Source organism: Lactuca saligna, chromosome 7 (genome assembly GCF_052625555.1).
Source record: "Lactuca saligna cultivar CGN05327 chromosome 7, ASM5262555v1, whole genome shotgun sequence".
Lineage (NCBI taxonomy): Eukaryota > Viridiplantae > Streptophyta > Magnoliopsida > Asterales > Asteraceae > Lactuca > Lactuca saligna.
The window spans coordinates 19,981,057-19,999,207 of NC_136423.1; the positions used below are offsets into that span (position 1 = coordinate 19,981,057).

Sequence of the window (18,151 nt, forward strand, 5' to 3'; positions counted from 1 at the left end):
AACATGGCGTAATTGACAGGTAATTTAAAAGTTGAGGGACTAATTGTGAAAAAAAACTTGCATGATCAATCCGAGACAACACCAAAACTTTATCGTGCTACCATATCAATTCCACTTGATCTTAAATCATTAAACGGAACCTGTTTTCTTGAACATAAGTTTGATCTGTATTTTCCAACTTCAACCTGTAATTTGCAAATACCCTTATAAATTCTTTAATCAATCCAATATCTTTTAGTCTAATCAAGTGTTAATCATATACAAATTAACCCATAATTACTTTAATATTTCAATTTTCGACCACAAAAAATAAAAAACTGCCATCCCTCGACATATACGATGAAAAGAAAGCCGTCCCTGGACCCCGTCAGGTTTGTCTGTTGCAGGTTCGCCGTCACCGACTGAGATCAACATTAGCCGTCGGTTACAAATGACAGCTAAGCGAAGACAGCCACAGGAATATGGCGGCTTATAAATAAATGATCAACTATGTATGTTCTCTTATAATTCATCGAGGGGTTACTTGTGTAATTGTGGTGGGAAAAGAAGTTATCTGGCGGCTGGTGGAAGCGTCAGAAGATACCTTTTTATTCCCGTTAGAATCTTGGAAAAAACCTGGCGGCGTCAGTTGTTTTTCGTTTAGTCGAATGTTTCTTGACAGCATGTCGACAACCTGGCTCATGATTGGCCTACGGCTGGCGGTTGCTTGCGTACAAAAGAAAGCTACTTTTATGTACTTTATCACTTCCTCCGAATCATATGTTTTTAGCTCTGGATCCACTAGCTCCAACAGTTTCTCCTCTTCATACAGCTCCCACGCCTATATCACAAGAAAAAAAAATAATAATAATAATAATAAATCTCAAATTAGACCATTAAACCCTAATTTTTTTTTTTTTAAAATTACAAATTTGCCCTCATTGAGAAAACAACATACCCATTCCAATAGAAGTTTCTGTGATGGACCCCAGCCTGACGTTGAACTGCCTCTACCGCTAATTATCTCAAGAACGAGAACCCCAAAGCTATAAACGTCCGCTTTCAAAGTCAACTGCCCTCCCAATACGTATTCAGGAGCCAAATAACCACTGAAAAGGAACAACAATAACGAATTTTATTTATTTAATTTCGTTTCATTTTATTACATCATTGTACTTTCAACTTTTAGGAAATATGGAAAGTAGAATGATATAATGAAAGTACATTGCTATTTTAGAAACTCACGTAGTTCCAGCTATTTTGGTGCTTATATGAGTGATGGTATCTGGGAAAAGTTTAGCCAATCCAAAATCTCCAATTTTTGGTGTGAAATGTTTGTCGAGAAGTATATTACTAGCTTTAATGTCTCTATGCACAATATGTGGCTCAAGTTCTTCATGAAGATATGCAAGACCACGTGCTGTTCCAATGCAGATCTCAGATCTTCGTTTCCAGTCCAGCTCTGCAATATGCATTTTTTTACCTGTACATTGTAATCAACTTACATCACACACAATCAAAAAAAAAAAAAAAAAAAAAAAACTCATTTTAAGTTTGTTGATTACCTAAAAGTGCCGAGTCAAGGCTGTTATTTTCCAAAAATTCATACACTAAAATACGATGACTTCCTTCAACGCAACACCCGATCAACTCGACTAGGTTTCGATGTCTCACATTTGACATCGCATTTATTTCTGCTAAAAATTCACGAACTCCCTGCTTTGATTCAGCACTAAGCGATTTTACAGCTATTTGTGTTCCATTATTCAGGATTCCCTAACATTTTTTATCAAGCATATATGTTCAGTTCATATGTATGTATGTATGTATGTATATGTATATGAGAGAGAGAGAGAGAGAGAGAGAGAGAGAGAGAGAGTGAGTGTGTGTACCTTGTAAACGACTCCAAAACCACCTCGCCCGATCTTTGCACTTCGATCAAAGTTATCGGTTGCTAATCTTAATTCTCTATATGAAAAATTCCTTATGTTATCAAGAGGAAAACCTGTGTGATTATGTAAAGGTTAGATTTAGGGTTTTTATTTTTGGATAAGAGTGAAGTTATTGATTTGTAAATGAACAGTTGAGATTATGAGCATACCTTCTAATTCCGGATGAGTGTTTATCTCTTTCTTTTGTACGCGTTTGGAACCAAAGCAGCTCCAACCCATGTCTGTTTGATTCACAAACACTTTCTTGTGATGCTCAACCTTGTAACACAGAAAAAATGATGTGTGAAAAGTCATATTTTGTAGCAGCTACCAAGCTCAATTATTCATCAATGTTCATTAATTCTTGAAGGACAATAGTTGATTACACATCATTTATACCGCATGTGGTACAAGTTGTCGTTTGCCCTATAATTGTCGGTGTTTCACCATCTACAAAAGGACTACCACTTTTCTTAAAGTCACAAGAAGTTACAAAGTCACAGGCTGGAAAAAGCTAGATTACTCTCTGCTTCAATTTCGTTGTTAATTGAAAGTACCTCTTTATGTCTAAGAAAAGCAACAAAAGTTTCATATTACCAAATCCGTACAAGTGAGCTGAATCAAATCGAAAGATAAGGCGGAGTTTGCTTTCATCTTCATCTGCTGCTAAGCGAAGAACAGTCTTAAGTTTCTAACTAATCAATACAAGCGAAGCACTAGAGAAAGTTTTTTCGGCTTAATCGGTTCAAAGCAAAGGTAGATTTCAATCGTTTAACTCTGGAATCATATGATAAATTAAATAAATCACTAAAACTCATCAACAACAGCTCCTCAAAGCAAAATCAAGCTCAGATCCACAACCACTAACTGAAACAACTTCTTAACGGGAATGATAAACATAAAAAAGATGCAGAAATTACCTTTTATGCACGAATTCACCGGAGCATACTGGAACCACGAATGCGATGATTTGAAAGATCAAACGAGAATATCAGCGATTATAGTTGACTTGCTTAAATTAACGAGAGAGTTTAAGAGGATTCGACCACTGATTCAGGATAAATCCGTCAATACCTTCTCTGATTTTTCAATATATTGAATGTTGTTCCACTGCGCGTGGGAGAAAATAGAAATGGTCATACGGTGGCGCAGATAGTCTTTCTCCTCTGTCTCTGTTCCCACCAAATTTCTAACAAATATTGTTTTTTTTTTTTTTTTTTTTTTTGATATTTAATAAAAAACAACAGAATATTAAAAAGTCAAATTATATAAAAACCGTTATAATTTAACATTTTTAAGATTTAATCATTAGATTTTAGCTTTTTCATCGATTTGATTTGACATGTTACAACAGATTAAAATAATAATATTAAAAAAAATATTGTGTTTTAGAGTTTTATTGAAACTTTTCATATTAAATATCGAAATAAAACCGTTAAACCATAATAGTTTTTAAAATAACAATTTTAACATGATATAATGCTATATCATGTTAGTGTTGGATTTTATTCAAAAATTAGTTTCAACAACATCAAATTTAGCTACAGAAGATTCTATAACTTGAATAACATAAAATAAGTTTATAATCCATTAAGAATCTTCTTGTAAAGTTTGGAAAGAAAACAAACATTAACCAAATAAGGGGATTGAGAAATTACCATATTTGTTGTTCTTTAGGTTCTCTTGAGAGGTTTGGAAGTTGATGAAGAATGATGAATTATAGAGACACCAACAAAAAGCCAACTTGATGTAGATGCTAGTCTAAAGCTCTTAACTCTTAAGCTTTATGTTTTTATCAAAATAAGAACACAAAGAGAGCAAAAGATGCAAGTGTACTTCAAGAGATGGTCAAAAGTAAGAGAGCATACACAAATGCATGCTGCTTATTTTATTTTTTTGTGCTAATGTAACATACACGTTTTGAAATCATGTTTTATAATGAATAAAATTGTGAAATACTATGTGAAATTGAGTGTTGAGTTCTAACAGATGATTTTTACTAGAAATGAAGTAAAACTATGTTTAGAATCACTCAGAAAATATTGGAAGTCTTATGAGATTCCAATTAAAAGTCAAATAGTGAAAATATAAAATTTTAAATAAATAAAATTTTATTATTTGATGTTGTAGAAAATCTCGTTAGAAACTTGTAGGCGAAAACCTCGTCGAAATCCGAGTTATAACGAAGAAGTTATGACCAACCGAAGATCCGCGACAAAACCGACACGGCACCGAATGACATAGAAAGTGAGTTTTTGATAAACTATTTTTAGCCTTAGTAATCTAAATGAAAGTCGTGGTATTTGTTAAACCGAGAAATTCGATAAAAAGAACGCCAAAATCTGACTTCGTATGAAAAAGTTATGATTTTTCGAAGTTTCAACTTAGCAGTAGACAACTAAAAACTCAAATTTCAGATCGAGCGATATTTAACCGATACATCCTAAACGAGAATCGAAGGTCTCGTCATTTGTAGTACAACGGTAAAAAGTCTGTCGAAAACGGATGTCGGATGAAGAAGTTGTGAATTTTTAACGGATTTTCCTGTCCCGATCTGTTAAAAATAATAATATTAAAAATAAAGTCAAAATTAGCCCACGAAGTCTAAACGAAAGTTGTAGAGCGTAATTTTAGCTACACGTGCATATAAAGAACGTCAAAAACGGAGCTCGTATGCGAAAGTTATGGATTTTAGAAGTTCGGGGCTCGAAAACCGAGGAATCTCGCATGAATAGTACCGACCACGTCACCTCGCACGAAGCAGGTGCGTCACCGGAGACGTGGCCCAGCCTGAGAAGCGACGCATGTCCCAATCCGAAGCAGCCACGAGCCCCTGACGCGTCCTTCGCATCACCTCCACGTCTGAGCCTCGCAGCAGGCCTCGTGGCCTTCTCTTCTCGCGCCACCTGCCCTTCGCTGCTGATGCCACCGAGTAGCTTCGTCACCCTCCTCCGGACCGAGCCTCGCAGGTGCAACATGGACACCTCCCAGCCACTAATTCCATACCCTCTCACCCTATATAAAGGGAGGCTGCAAGCCTTCTCGGGTAACTTTGAAAAATTAACACTTTTTCACCCTAATTTCATATATTCACTATTTTGACTTTCCCCGAAGCCCCGATATCAATTTTAGCACCCGAAACGCATCCCTTCGTAGAGCCCGGTTTTCAATTAAGCTCTCGGTTTTCAACATAGAAAGTCATATTTAAAGTCGAAGTGCTGCCCAAATTACTATTTTAACCCCTGGTTAACTTAAGGTGAGTTCAATATATAGGAACAATTGTATGTTATGTGTTATATGTGCTATGTGCTTTTCAGTGTTATTATTCTGAGTTATTTTCCCATGTTGTTTTATTCTCTATGTTTATAGAAATTGTAATACCTTTGACCATGTGATCAGTGAAAGGACTTAGATTCACATTGGTACTGGTACGTAGCCTCTGGCCATGTAGAGCATGTCTCTGTAAGAGAATGACTTCTATTCTATGGCATTGGCAAATGGTTAGACAGAACTATAAGCCTGAAATCTAACAAGATGTTGATCAGAAATTTGCATGTCTTCTATGCCATTTGGGCCAAAGTTTTATTGATGTATATCAAGCATTGAAAAGTATATCTTTGAATAAAGTCTTTGATTGATATGAACGCTTGTCACATGATCTCACATATGTCTTGTTCCTCTTTGCTTTTGTCACATTGAAGTATATATATGGCATAACGTTATATTGTATCTATTACTGAACTCACTAAGCGTCATCGCTTACCCTATCAATGTTTAACAATTGTAAGTGATAAGTAGCTAATATGTTCACATACTATTGAAAGATTTAGAATAGTTTGTAATAGTACTTTTGTACTACAGTTTATGTTTGTATAAATTACAATATCCTGGGTAGTTATGTAATATATATAACACTTTGTAATAGACGGTTTGTATCCAATAGTTTGTAATCCCTTCATCAATGTAAAATATTGCTTTTATGAATACGCAAGTAGCATGTTTTGGAGTAATGATATTGTGAAGTATGAAAGTTTGGGTCTTTCAAAAATACGAAAGTTGGGGTCTTTCAGCTAACCAGAGAGAGAGTTGAAAGCCTTCATAAAATCTGTCTTTTGAAAACAAGTTATTAACCATTTAAGCCATCTCTTGTCACTAGGGGTGCAAACGAGCCGAGCCGAGCCCGAGCCTGGCCAGGCTCGGCTCGGGCTCGTTTAAGTTATATGAGGCTCGAGCTCGAGCTCGGCTCGATTCGAGCTTTCTTGTACTGAGCTCGGCTCGAGCTCGTAAAGAATTATCCAAGCTCAGCTCGGGCTCGGGATCGACTCGTTTTTTATCTGACGTGCCTAAATAAGCTTAAGCTCGGCTCGAGCTTGTTAAGAAGTTCGTTTACTAATACCCTAAATCCGTAATTCCTCTAATATATTTTTATTTTAATATATATAAAAATAATAATAGATTATATTATATAAAGGCTCGTTTAGGCTCGCGAGCCTAATCGAGCTTAATGACATAGGCTCGAGCTCGAGCTCGTTTAATAAACGAGCTTAATATTAAGCTCGAGCTCGGCTCGGGCTCGTTTAAAATTGATTTCGAGTCGAGCTTTTAACGATCCGATCCCGAGTAGCTCGCGAGTAGCTTGGCTCGTTTGCACCCCTACTTGTCACTAGACCACCATATCCTCCATGCTTGTATGGTTAGACATTACTTTAGAATAACTAACATGAAAACCATACTCTTGTATTTTAACTCTTATTTTATAAAAAAAGATAATAATAAATAAAAGGAAGAAGACAAAACCTTTATATTTTATAAAACGAATTTATAAAATATAAACTTTAACTTTTTGGTAACAGAATTTTTTTTATCTAGTACAAAATGTTGTGCATGACTTATTGATTCATATCATATGAATTATATATAATGTTACTTACTAATGAAAATTATTATTTCCTAGAAATAAATAATTTCCAATTTAATTATAAGAGTTTATTGAATATTTATTAGAATCAATTTCTAAATAATCAATTATATTAAGTTGTTGTTAATGTAACCCTTTAATATCATATGTTAATTAGCAATATCACTTTAATATGATTCTTGAGTATACCAGATCTTTCAATCTCCCACTTGCGCAAGATTCATATTACACTGATATAGACGGTGGTGAACGTCTAGCAACATTTCACTGCCCCCATCAACATACGACTTTGTACCATTCTATCACCACCCAATCCCCTTAAAGCTCCAAGCTACAATTGGTGTATAAGGTAAGTTTATCAATCATCCCTTTGTCACACACGTCATGTTAAACATGAGATATGAATCGCAATCAATATCATATGGTGTTCAACTTTTGGTAAGGCGCATTAGATGTCTAACTCTCAATACACAAAAGGAAAAATCTCATATTGACTACATAAACCTTGTAACACTCAATATTTAAGCCAAATTTAAAATTTTTAAAAACACGACAAATTCATCAAAACATTACAACTTTGTTTTCAAAATACATTCATATCATAGTTTTCCCAAAAACATAACACAATAGGAGGAGTTGTACGATCAAGTCTTAGCCTTGCCGCGATCCCTAGAGGTACCTGAAACAATAAACTGAAACTGTAAGCCCGAGAGCTTAGTGAGTTACCCCCAAAATACCGATACACATACAGTTCACATAACAATATCTACATTAGCATATCATATCAATCAAAACAGAACAGCGTGCACTAGGTCCACAACTTTACAAGTTGGACTACCCCTAGGCCCTCAGTACGAGTCTGGAATGCCTACCGGGCCCTCAGCTCGTATCTGAAATGCCATCGAGCCCTCAGTACGAGTCTGGAATGCCTACCGGGCCCTCAGCTCGTATCTGGAATGCTCTCGGGTTTGTTAGTTACCGCACGGAGCAGTACAACCTCAACCCACCCCACATAACATGTCGTCATGTAACAGATAAATGCGCACACAGGTAATCAATCAGTATCACAAACAGTCCTACAGATCTACCCGACTAGCACATCAACTGGCATGCATTACTAACTCAAACTCTACATAACAATAACTACTAGGATATCAAATCCAATGGGCCGGCCTTGGTGCCTTAGACCCCTTAGTATAGTGAGGATAACTCACCTCGCAACTGTCGTCAGAAATAAGAAAGCTCAACTCCCGGGTCCAACACGAACTTCACCACCTAAACATACCACACAACCTTTTTCATAAATCTCCCAATCCCACAGAATTCAATTGGTCAACCCCTTGGTCCAAGTCAAAGTCCACAGTCAGAGTCAACAGTCCATGTTGACTCGACTCGCCGAGTGCAAGTCTCCGACTCACCGAGTTCTTCCTGAGTTCGAGAAGTCGTGGAATCCTCGACCTGCTCGCTGAGGTCTCCTTTTCACTCATCGAGTTCATATACGGCCAATATTTTAGGAGAAACCCTAGCCAACTCGCCGAATTTTCTAACACTCGCCGAGTTCAAGGCAATCTTCAACGAACTCGCCGAGTTGTTCATCCAACTCGCTGAGTTTATGGCCATCTTCAATGGACTCCCCGAGTCCCTTAATCAACTCGCCGAGTCCATGCAGATCTTAATCCATGCAGATGCTCTTTAAGCCATGGCAAGGCCCCGAATTACAGATCCAAGCTCCTAAGGCACATTTATTACGTAAAGTTGCAATCTTTACGTACATGCAAGGCTCTAAAGCCCGAAATGATCAATTTAATCTCTTTAATGGAGTTTTACACCTTGGGAGAGTTTCAACCTTGCACAATCTGGGAACTTTATGGATCTAGAGGTCAAGGGAAGTCCAGATCTGAAGTTATAACTTCAGATCTTAGCTTAAACATGGAGAGTCCTTCATAACACCCATCCAAGGGAGGTTCAAAGTGAAAAGAGCTTAAAGGGATAGTTGATTGCCTTCCAGAGAGTGATGTCTGATGCAATCCCTTAGTTTTTCCCGAGTTCCTGGCCTTGTTTTTCCTTTCTTCTTCAAATGCTTCCTTCCAAAGTTACTCCTTCAAGCTTGGACACCAAAGAACACACACACACACACGTTTTAGGGTTTGAGAGAGACAAGAGGCATAAGGGGAGGCTGGTGGAGGCCAATGATCCTTTAAATAGGGTGTAAAACCCCAGAATTTAGGGTTTCATCTGCCAGCTCCTACTCGCCGAGTCCCTTGGTGGACTTGCCGAGTAGGTCACTAAACTCGCGTTCCAATCCCACTGCTACTCGGCGAGTAGGGCAACCAACTCGCCGAGTAGGACATAAGACCAATTATTCTTAAATTAAATTTATACCTGGAATCGGGACGTTACAAACCTCTTGCATAGTTCATACCATACTTGAAAATGACTTTTATAATTTCCCGGTTAAGGACCAACGTTTGACCATATCTAAGCACAGTACTCCCCACACTTACGTCCCACTATGATCTCAGGTGTCAAGGATACAAAGATAATACCTTTTAATCAAGTATCATTCATGATAGAGATCCATGAGATGATCTTGATACATTTCAGTTCAATACTAGTTCTCTAATAAGTACCTACGAAACTTGGTTGCAACCTATTGCCTACTGAAAGGTCCCAAATATATATAAGTCCATAATTTTTTTTTGTTTTTAGATTAATAAACATCAACCCAAATCATTATCATAAAACCAAATTTATCAATATGTATCAATACATCCTTAAAAATCAGAGTAAATCATAAAGATGCGGAAATGAGTGGTGTGTGCTCTGCAATCATACCGAGCCCTTCCCTTTGGAACCAGAAGTACCTGAAACATAAATTGAAAACCGTAAACATAAAGCTTAGCGAGTTCCCCAAGATACCACATAGCATACATAATAAACATATAATGGACCTCGCCCGTCATCGGGCCCCGCCCGGTATACATATAAACATATAACATATAAACACATACACATGCAATAATCACAAAGATACATAGCATACAAAATGGTCATCGATCCCCGCCCAATAAGCATACGAGTACATAACACATACAAGAGTCACATAGACATCTAGAATCCTAACATAACAAAATTATGCGGCGATATTAGTGCCTTCAACCCGCTACACCGTGAAGAAACTCACCTCGAGCTTCTGAATCACACTGATAAATCTATGGCTGCTGGTCCGAAAAATCACGATGCTATCAATACCATAACATCCAATTAATAATTGGATTAAAATCCATAACCATCAGTACAAAATTAGGGTAAAAATACCATTTTACCCCTTATCTTATTTGGTTCAAGACTAAGCCCAACCTATAATCCAAAAGGCCTAAAATCCAAAATAACCAACCAAGGCCCAATCATGGCCTAATTTTCCAAATTGGGCCCCAATCATGGCCTAATTTTCCAAATTGGGCCCCAATCCCTTTGTGGGCCTTCACCAAGCGAACCTAGGATAAGCATCAACCCATAAACCCGATGACTTAACAAGGCCCTATGCATCTAAGTCTAAACATGGACCAAACCGAAGATCCAAACATCCGAAGCCCAACTGGCTGAGTACGTGGGGCGTGCTCAGCACGTACGCACAACATACTTGCTTTATGGCTCATATGCTAAGCGTACCTGCTTGTATGCCCAACGTATTCCTCTATTTGGCCAACTTGCACTTTCCAACTCTTAATTGATTAATACCCACTCCAAAACATAGATCTAACATCCTTGAGGTGGTTTACCACATAAAGTTGTCAACTTTACGTGCATGCATGGCTAAATGAAGCTCTTAAAGCTCAAAAAGACTTAATAGATGACTTAATGCATGCATGAGACCATAAACACCATAAAATTTTCACCTTTAAGCTTAAAGAGCTCTTCAAACATCCAGATGTATAAGATTTAGCTTCTAAAACGAACTTGGCCCATCGAGACCAACCAAAAAGGGACAAAGAAGCATATAACCAGTGTTCTAAAAGGCGTGCCATGGCATGAGGCGTGGTTTCACCCTTAGGAAAAGCCTCATAACGTTGTTGTTAGGCGTGACGCATGGCAATGCGTGATATGGTGCGCCATGGCACGTTATGGCGTGTTATGGCGCGTGTTTTTTCGTTTGAGATACGGTTTTTTGCTCTTTGTTATGTCTTTTTCTAATCGGAGATATAAGTATTGTGGTTTTTGTAACTTTTTGTTATTAGTTATTGATCTAACACTTCTAAGAAAAAGTTATATTTAATATAAAGTTATATTTATGTGGTAATATAATTTTAAATTAATTAAAAATCACCGCCTTACATCACGTCTTGAAAAACGTCATGGCTCGCCATGACTCGTTAAGATTGAGGCTTGGCCTTTCCGCCACGCCAGGCCTCACGCCATTTAGAACATTACGTGTAACCATAACATGAAAAGATATAAATAACAAGTAGCCAATGTATGAACTTTATACCTCAATAGACTTGCAAAAGGAGTGATGATTCTGGATCTATAAGATTCACACTAAGCAATGCACCTTTAATATTCTTCTATCCTTTCAAAATGAGCAAAATAAACTCCAACTTCTGCTCAAGAGCTCAAAGACCCAAAATGATGGCTAAGGGTCGAAATCTAGGGTTTAGGAGATATGGAGGCTGGTAAAGAGGCTAGTCCTAGGGACTTAAGGAGTTTATATAGGGTGCAACACCTTAAAATTAAGGAGTCATTAAACCCTCGTACTCCTAGAGTAATCCTCGTACGCCAAAGGTACGAGGCCTCAGTCCCGCGATCAATACCACTTAGTATGCTAAGCTTACCACATGGTGTAGCCCGCGTACTAGCTTCTCAGCTAATACGCTAAGCGTACCTAATGGTACGCCCCACGTACTAACCCTAAGGACCAAAATTGCAATAATTAAATATAAAGGGGCTAAAAGGAAACATACCCAAATCCAATCATTCAATTCTCCCCCACTTGAATCATACTTCGTCCTTGAAGTCTGCTGCCCCGAATAACTCCGGATAGGTCTCCCTCATCTCATCTTCCGGCTCCCAAGTCCACTCTGAACCCTTTCGGTGATGTCGTTGCACCTTCACAAACTCTACAACATTGTTACTCAAGGTTTTCATCTTCCCGATCTAGAATCACCACCGATCTCTCAATATAATTTAGACAGTCATCCACCTGAATATTCTCCAATGGTACCACTGTGGAATCATCCACTAAGCACTTGTACAGTAGAGAGACATGGAATGTGCTATGAATCTGATTGAGGTCCTATGGAAGATCCAAACAATAAGGAACCCAGCCCACCAGGGCAAAAACCCTAAAAGAACCAATATACCTAGGGCCCAGCTTGCCCGCTTCTTAAACCGGATGACACCTTTCCAAGGTGACACCTTTAAAAGAACCATATCTCCCACCTAAAACTCTAAATCTGATCGGCGTCTGTCGGTATAACTCTTTTTCTGACTCTGAGCTATCTAGAGCCTACTTCAAACCTATTGAATCAGCTCAGTGGTCTTGAGTACCACCTCAGTACTACCCATAACCCGCCGACCAACCACACCCCAAGAAACCGGGGTCCTACACATCCTCCTGTTGAGCATCTTGAAAGGAGGTCGATCAATGATGGCGTGATAACTGTTTTTATATGAACATTCTGCTAACAGAAGATACATATCCCAACTCCCACCAAAATCCAATATGCATGCCCGCAACATATCCTCTAGGGTTTGAATAGTCTGCTCACTTTGACCATCGGTTTGCGGATGAAAGTTTGTGCTAAAATGGATATGAGTGCCCAAATTGTTATGGAACCTCTTCCATAACCTGGAAGTAAACCGTACATCTTTATCGGAAAACATTGAAATTGGCAACCTATGGCGTGCCACAATCTCCCTGATATAAACCTCAGCGAACTTCTCTGTAGAAACACTCTCCTGAATCGGGATGAAATGCACGCTCTTGGTCAAACGATCCATGATTATCCAAATCAAATCCACTTTGCACAGTCTGAGATTGCTTCATGATGAAATCCATGGTAATATCCTCCCATTTCCATACGAGAATCTCCAACGGCTGCATCTTGTCGTGAGGTCTCTTATGCTCGGCCTAATTGTAACGCCACAATTCCCAGGTATTGATTTCTTTTTTTATAAAATATTTTTGATTTCAAGGTCTACTCAACGAGTTGGTGGCTCAACTCGTCGAGTAGCAGCGGGTTGGTCCACGTGTTTAAGTGACCTACTCGCCGAGTCCAAGGAGGGACTCGACGAGTAGGAGCTAGAGGATGAAACCCTAATTTCTGGGGTTTTGCACCCTACTTAAAGGATCATTAGCCTCCCCATCCTCCCTTCTACAACCTCTTGCTATTACAAACCCCAAATTTATGTGTGTGTGTGTGTGCGTGTGCTTTCTTGGTGTGTTAAGATTTAAATAGGGATTTTGGTGAGAAGCTTGGGGAATACAATTGATTAGAAGCAAGGAACTCATGGTGAATCAGAGATTTACTTCAGTAGGCACCCTTTTTGATGGTATTAAGCTGTTACCTTGACTAATTTCTTCCTAGATCTCTTTTGGATGGTTTTTGGAAAAGCTTATCTTGTGTTTGAGCTAAGATATGAAGTTGCAACTTCAGATCTGAACTCTTTTTGGTCTCTAAGTTCATAAAGTTGCCAGCTTTGGCAAGTATGAACCTCCCCTCAAGTGTAAGGCTTCTTTGCAAGCTTAGTTTTGTCATTTTAAGGCTTTAGAGCTTTGCATGCACATAAAGTTTGCAACTTTGCGTGATAAGCATGTCTTGGGAAGATTAATCTGTAATATGGAGCCTTTGCATGGCGTAAAAAGCATCTATATGGATGAAGGACTGGAGGGACTCAACGAGTGGCATGGTCAACTCGGTGAGTCCGATGAAGATTGTCGTGCGCTCGGCGAGTCGGATGGGGTTTTCCTAACTTTTGGACATATATGAACTTAGAGAGTTGCAAGGGAAACTCGGCGAGTCGGCCAAGGAGTTTACGGACGCAAACCTTAGGAACTCGATGAGTCACTTTAGTGACTCGGCGAGTTGGTGAGTTGTACATGGAACTCGGCGGGTAGCTGAGGGTACTCGACAAGTTGAGGTCAACATGGACTGTTGACCTTGACAGTTGACTTTGACTTTGACTAAGGGTTAGCTAGTGGGCTTCTAGGGACATTTTGGGAGGTTGGAAATTTACAAGTATTGTTTTACATTGAATATAGGTGGTGGAGTTCGTGGCAGTGATCTAAGAGTTTGAGCGTATCTTACGAGTCGACAGTTGTGAGGTGAGTTACCCTCACTATATCAGTAGGGTCTAAGGCACCAAGGCTGGCCCTTTATGATTGTATCTAGTTTATGGCATGATATGTGTATTGGTTACGTCCAGGTAGTTGGGATGGTGATATGCTTATGTTAGTGACCTGGTTAGGTCAGTGTCCTAATTATAGAATGATGCTATGTTAGTGACCGGTTAGGTCTGTATCCCGGATTTTTGGGATATTGCTATGATTAGTGATCCATTAGATCGGTTTGACTGTTATATGATATGAGCTAGCATATGATATTTATGTGCACATGTTTGTTTCATTTGGGGGTTGGGTTGAGGCGGTCCTGCTTTGTGTTGTAGGCCAACATACCTGGTGAGCGGTCTGGGTAGGCTGTAGGCCCTGCAAGGCGGTCTAGTCATGTCGAAGGCTCGAGAGCAATCCAAATAGGTTGTAGGCCCTGTGAGGTGGTCCAGTTAGGATGAAGGCTCATTATGCATGGTAATCTATATTTGTTATATGATATGGTTGTATTTGTATGGTGTTGGTATCTTGGGGTAGCTCATTAAGCTTTTAGGCTTACAGTTTCAGTTTGTTGTTTCAGGTACTTCTGGTGATCGAGGGAAGGCGAAGGCCTAATCATACTGCTCCTCCTGTTGCTATGTTTTATGATTGGAAACTGGGATACTCTGATGATTATTATTTTGAAAACAAATTAAGTAATGGTTAAATGGTTTTTTTAGTGTGTCAAAAAAGTTTTAATTTGGCATGATTTTAAGGGTGTTACACTTGACTTTCCTGCAAGTTAGGCACCGCTCCACATACCAAACCACATCCCTCTTCATGCATGCCACCAATAATCAAGATGAAGATCCCTATACATCCTCCTCACGACGGGATGAATGGAAAACCTAGATGTGTGTGCCTCCTCCATCAAAACTTGACGCACACTGCCCCAATAGGAAAGCCAAACCCGTCGATGCAGAGTCAACAACCCAAGACTACCATAATCGAAGGAAGACACATGACCCACAATATGCATACTCTTCCGGTGCTCTTCCTTCCTAGCCTTAACCTGAGCTGTAACACTCCGAATTCAGAAGACCTAGAAAAGAAAGGAAAACCTCAAAATCAGAAGGCGACTCGTCAAGTATATGGGGTGAATCGACGAGTAGGAGCGCATTCTGGGTCGCGGATTAAGTGACCTACTCGACGAGTCAGAGGACCAACTTGGCGAGTTTTTCAGGGTTTGAGAAATCCTAAATTTCGGACTTGGTAACCTATTTAAGCATCTTATTCTCCTCCTATTGGTTCCATTCCCAGCCCCCATTGTCCAAAAATTAACCCATGAAACCCTATATCGTTTAGTGAGTGTGTGAGCCATTCTTGAGTGTTTTGGTGTTCTTGGAGGCTAAAAGAAGAAGAAGGAGGTTGAAGGTTCAAGGAGAAACTAGTAGATCCAACAACACCAACTCAATTCCATCATTTTCTAGTAATCAAGTCTTCATCTTGACTTATAGCTTCTTAGATCTCTTTATGTCCACTTTATGAGAGTTTTAGTCCATAGAGCTTGATCTATGGGACAAGGATGTCCCAAGCAAAGATCCTTTCAGATCTGGAGTCCCTAAGAGAGGTTAAGGCATATAGGTGCAAGCTTTATGCCATTGGAACCCTCATGCGATCTTTAAGGTGTTGTTATGGCCTTTTAAGCCTCAAAAGGCCATGCTTGCAAGAAAAGGCAGAGACTTTATGTGTTCTTCTGGTGCATAAGGCCTAGATCTATGTTGTTATGCATTGGATTGGAGTAATAAGAGTTTTTGGGACCTAGATTTATGTTTTAAGGAGCTAGGGTTTGGACAACTTTACCCTCATGAGGTTATCTTCAACATGTAGACGAAGTTTGGTGAGGCAGGGGTTAACTCGACGAGTTAGATCGCGATCTCAGGATTCTGACTTATTGGAATCGGCGAGTTGGGTCAACTTGGAGTGTTCACTTTGACCGTTGACTTAGACTAGGGTTGTTTTGGTTTGACTTTTGGAGGGTATTTTGGTATAAGTGTCATTTTGGTAATTGATAGCCCGGGGAGTCGAGTGATCAGCAGTTCGAGGTTCTGCCAGCTAGCAGTGAGGGGTTATTCGCATGATTCTACAGTCAACAATGCAAGGTGAGTTTACTCCAGTAGGAACGGGTCTAAGGCACCAATCTCGTCCCGTTTATGTATGTTAGTGTATACCGGATTTAGATCTGATACCGGGTGGTACCCGAGGAAGTAGTGTATCTGTAGTTATACTTGTTTTCTTTGTGATACTTGTATGTGCCTGGTAGGGGATGAGTGTGGGCGGGGGCCTGTATCTCATCACTAGTTGAGTGTGGACGGGGTTCCATATCTCATTAGTAGCAGAATAGGGGCGGGCCCAAGATAGGCGGGGCGTTGAGACTAGCAGTTATAGTATAGTGATTTTGTTAGCATGTTTATATGTTATTGTTGTATGTGAGTAGCGGGCGGGGCCCGAAGATAGGTGGGGCCTGGAAGAAACAGATCTGTATACCGAGTTGGACTCGATGACATGTGAGGCCTGATGTAGCAAGCAAGGCCCAATGTTTGCAGTATGTGATTATGTTTTGTATGTGGTAGATTGGGAACTCACTAAGCTTCGTGCTTACAGTTTTCAGTTTTAGTTTCAGGTACTTCTAGTAGCGGAGGGAAGAGCTCGCAATGACTGCATGACACACACCAAGAAGTTTTAGCCTGGGATGTTTACTCTGATAAAAAGAACATGCTCTGAGATGATACTCTGATTTGATATAACGAGTTATGTTTATGTTTGAGAATTATGGTTTTTATTAATGTTTTAAAATGAAATTTCCGGACTGTATTTTTAGGATGTTACAAGTTGGTATCAGAGCCTTGGTTTGAGGGATTCGGACACACTCTCGAGTGTGTTTGGACTCAAACTAAGGGATTGGTATGAGAAAATTTTTCAAAAGAAAATCATTTTTATACAAACAAGCTTGAGAAAAAAAAAAAGGAAAAGAGTTTTGAAAAGAGAATAGAACTTTGAAAAAGAAGAAAAAGGGTGTGGTGCATGCAATTAGTCGGGGTCAAGGAAGTCCTCCCAATTTACCCATACATATTACTTTAGATATGATACGCTTATGAGAATTGTATGCTAGATTAGGACTAAGGATCTAGGAGGATTCCTTATGTGCCTGTTATGTGTATGAGCTTTATGAGTTGCATGCTAGTATAGATTCCTGAGTAGGGGATAGAACAATATGATTGGATTATGTAGTTAGATTTTTTTTGTCTGAATGCTACTTGCTCTGTGCTTTCTGGGACTTTGAGTGATGGGAGTTAGCCATTAGGTGAATACGCCAAGTCACATGTGACCAGTGTTAAATAATCTCAGAGTGTTGGATTTGGCCCTATTGCGCAGCTCTTGTTTGAGTCTAACTGTCGTAGGGATGAGACCTTTACTTGAAGGTTTATTTGAGCCTCGTCACACGTGATGGTATTCTGGTAGTGTCTAATTGGCATCATGAAGATAACTTCAGTAACTGAGGACTGGGTGCAATTTGAAGGTCACCCTAGTTCAAGCCTAGGATAAGAGTAGTGTTGGGAGCAATAGTAGTAGTGAAGGGACTTGGTGGAGTCGAGGTAATTTTCAAGGAAAGTACGGATAGATGTGGAAGGTAGTATAGTCCCGTACTACTGAAAACAGAGGATCCATACTCGATTCAAGAAGGGCTAAGGTAAGACCAAGGAACTTGTAATGCGTGTGTGATCCCTCAGTAGAGATGAGTGTTATGATAATAGTTATGCTATGTACAGAATGGTGACGTTGTGTGAGAGACCAGTAGGCGGTTCAGGCGCCGATGAGGGATCAGGCTCGGGTTCTGGAGCCGAAAAGCTCAGGGAGCAGATGAGAGAGTTTATATTAGCCGAGATTACGCGCAATATTCTAGATTAGACTCCTATGATATTTGGTACGGTCAAGGAAGGCATATTGGAGATTTTG

General features: G+C 39.4%; 1 protein-coding gene across 3 annotated transcripts; it reads right to left on the minus strand.

Moving 5' to 3' along the window:
• Positions 1 to 211: 211 nt before the first annotated feature.
• LOC145004913 (cold-responsive protein kinase 1-like) lies at positions 212 to 3,086 on the minus strand. Of its 3 annotated transcripts, none has more exons than XM_078963938.1 (8): positions 2,831 to 3,086; positions 2,508 to 2,687; positions 2,081 to 2,189; positions 1,872 to 1,984; positions 1,545 to 1,755; positions 1,225 to 1,462; positions 938 to 1,088; positions 212 to 820 (listed from the first exon to the last, which is right to left on the minus strand). In XM_078963938.1, exons 2-8 carry the CDS (start codon positions 2,568 to 2,570, stop codon positions 509 to 511), a joined length of 1,197 nt encoding a protein of 398 aa, XP_078820064.1. In that variant the 5' UTR covers positions 2,571 to 2,687; positions 2,831 to 3,086; the 3' UTR covers positions 212 to 508. The 3 variants fall into 3 exon arrangements, with proteins under 3 accessions (XP_078820064.1, XP_078820066.1, XP_078820065.1); XM_078963940.1 differs by lacking the exon at positions 2,508 to 2,687 and having other exon boundaries at positions 2,831 to 2,858; positions 2,985 to 3,070; XM_078963939.1 differs by lacking the exon at positions 2,508 to 2,687 and having other exon boundaries at positions 2,831 to 3,085.
• Positions 3,087 to 18,151: the final 15,065 nt, after the last annotated feature.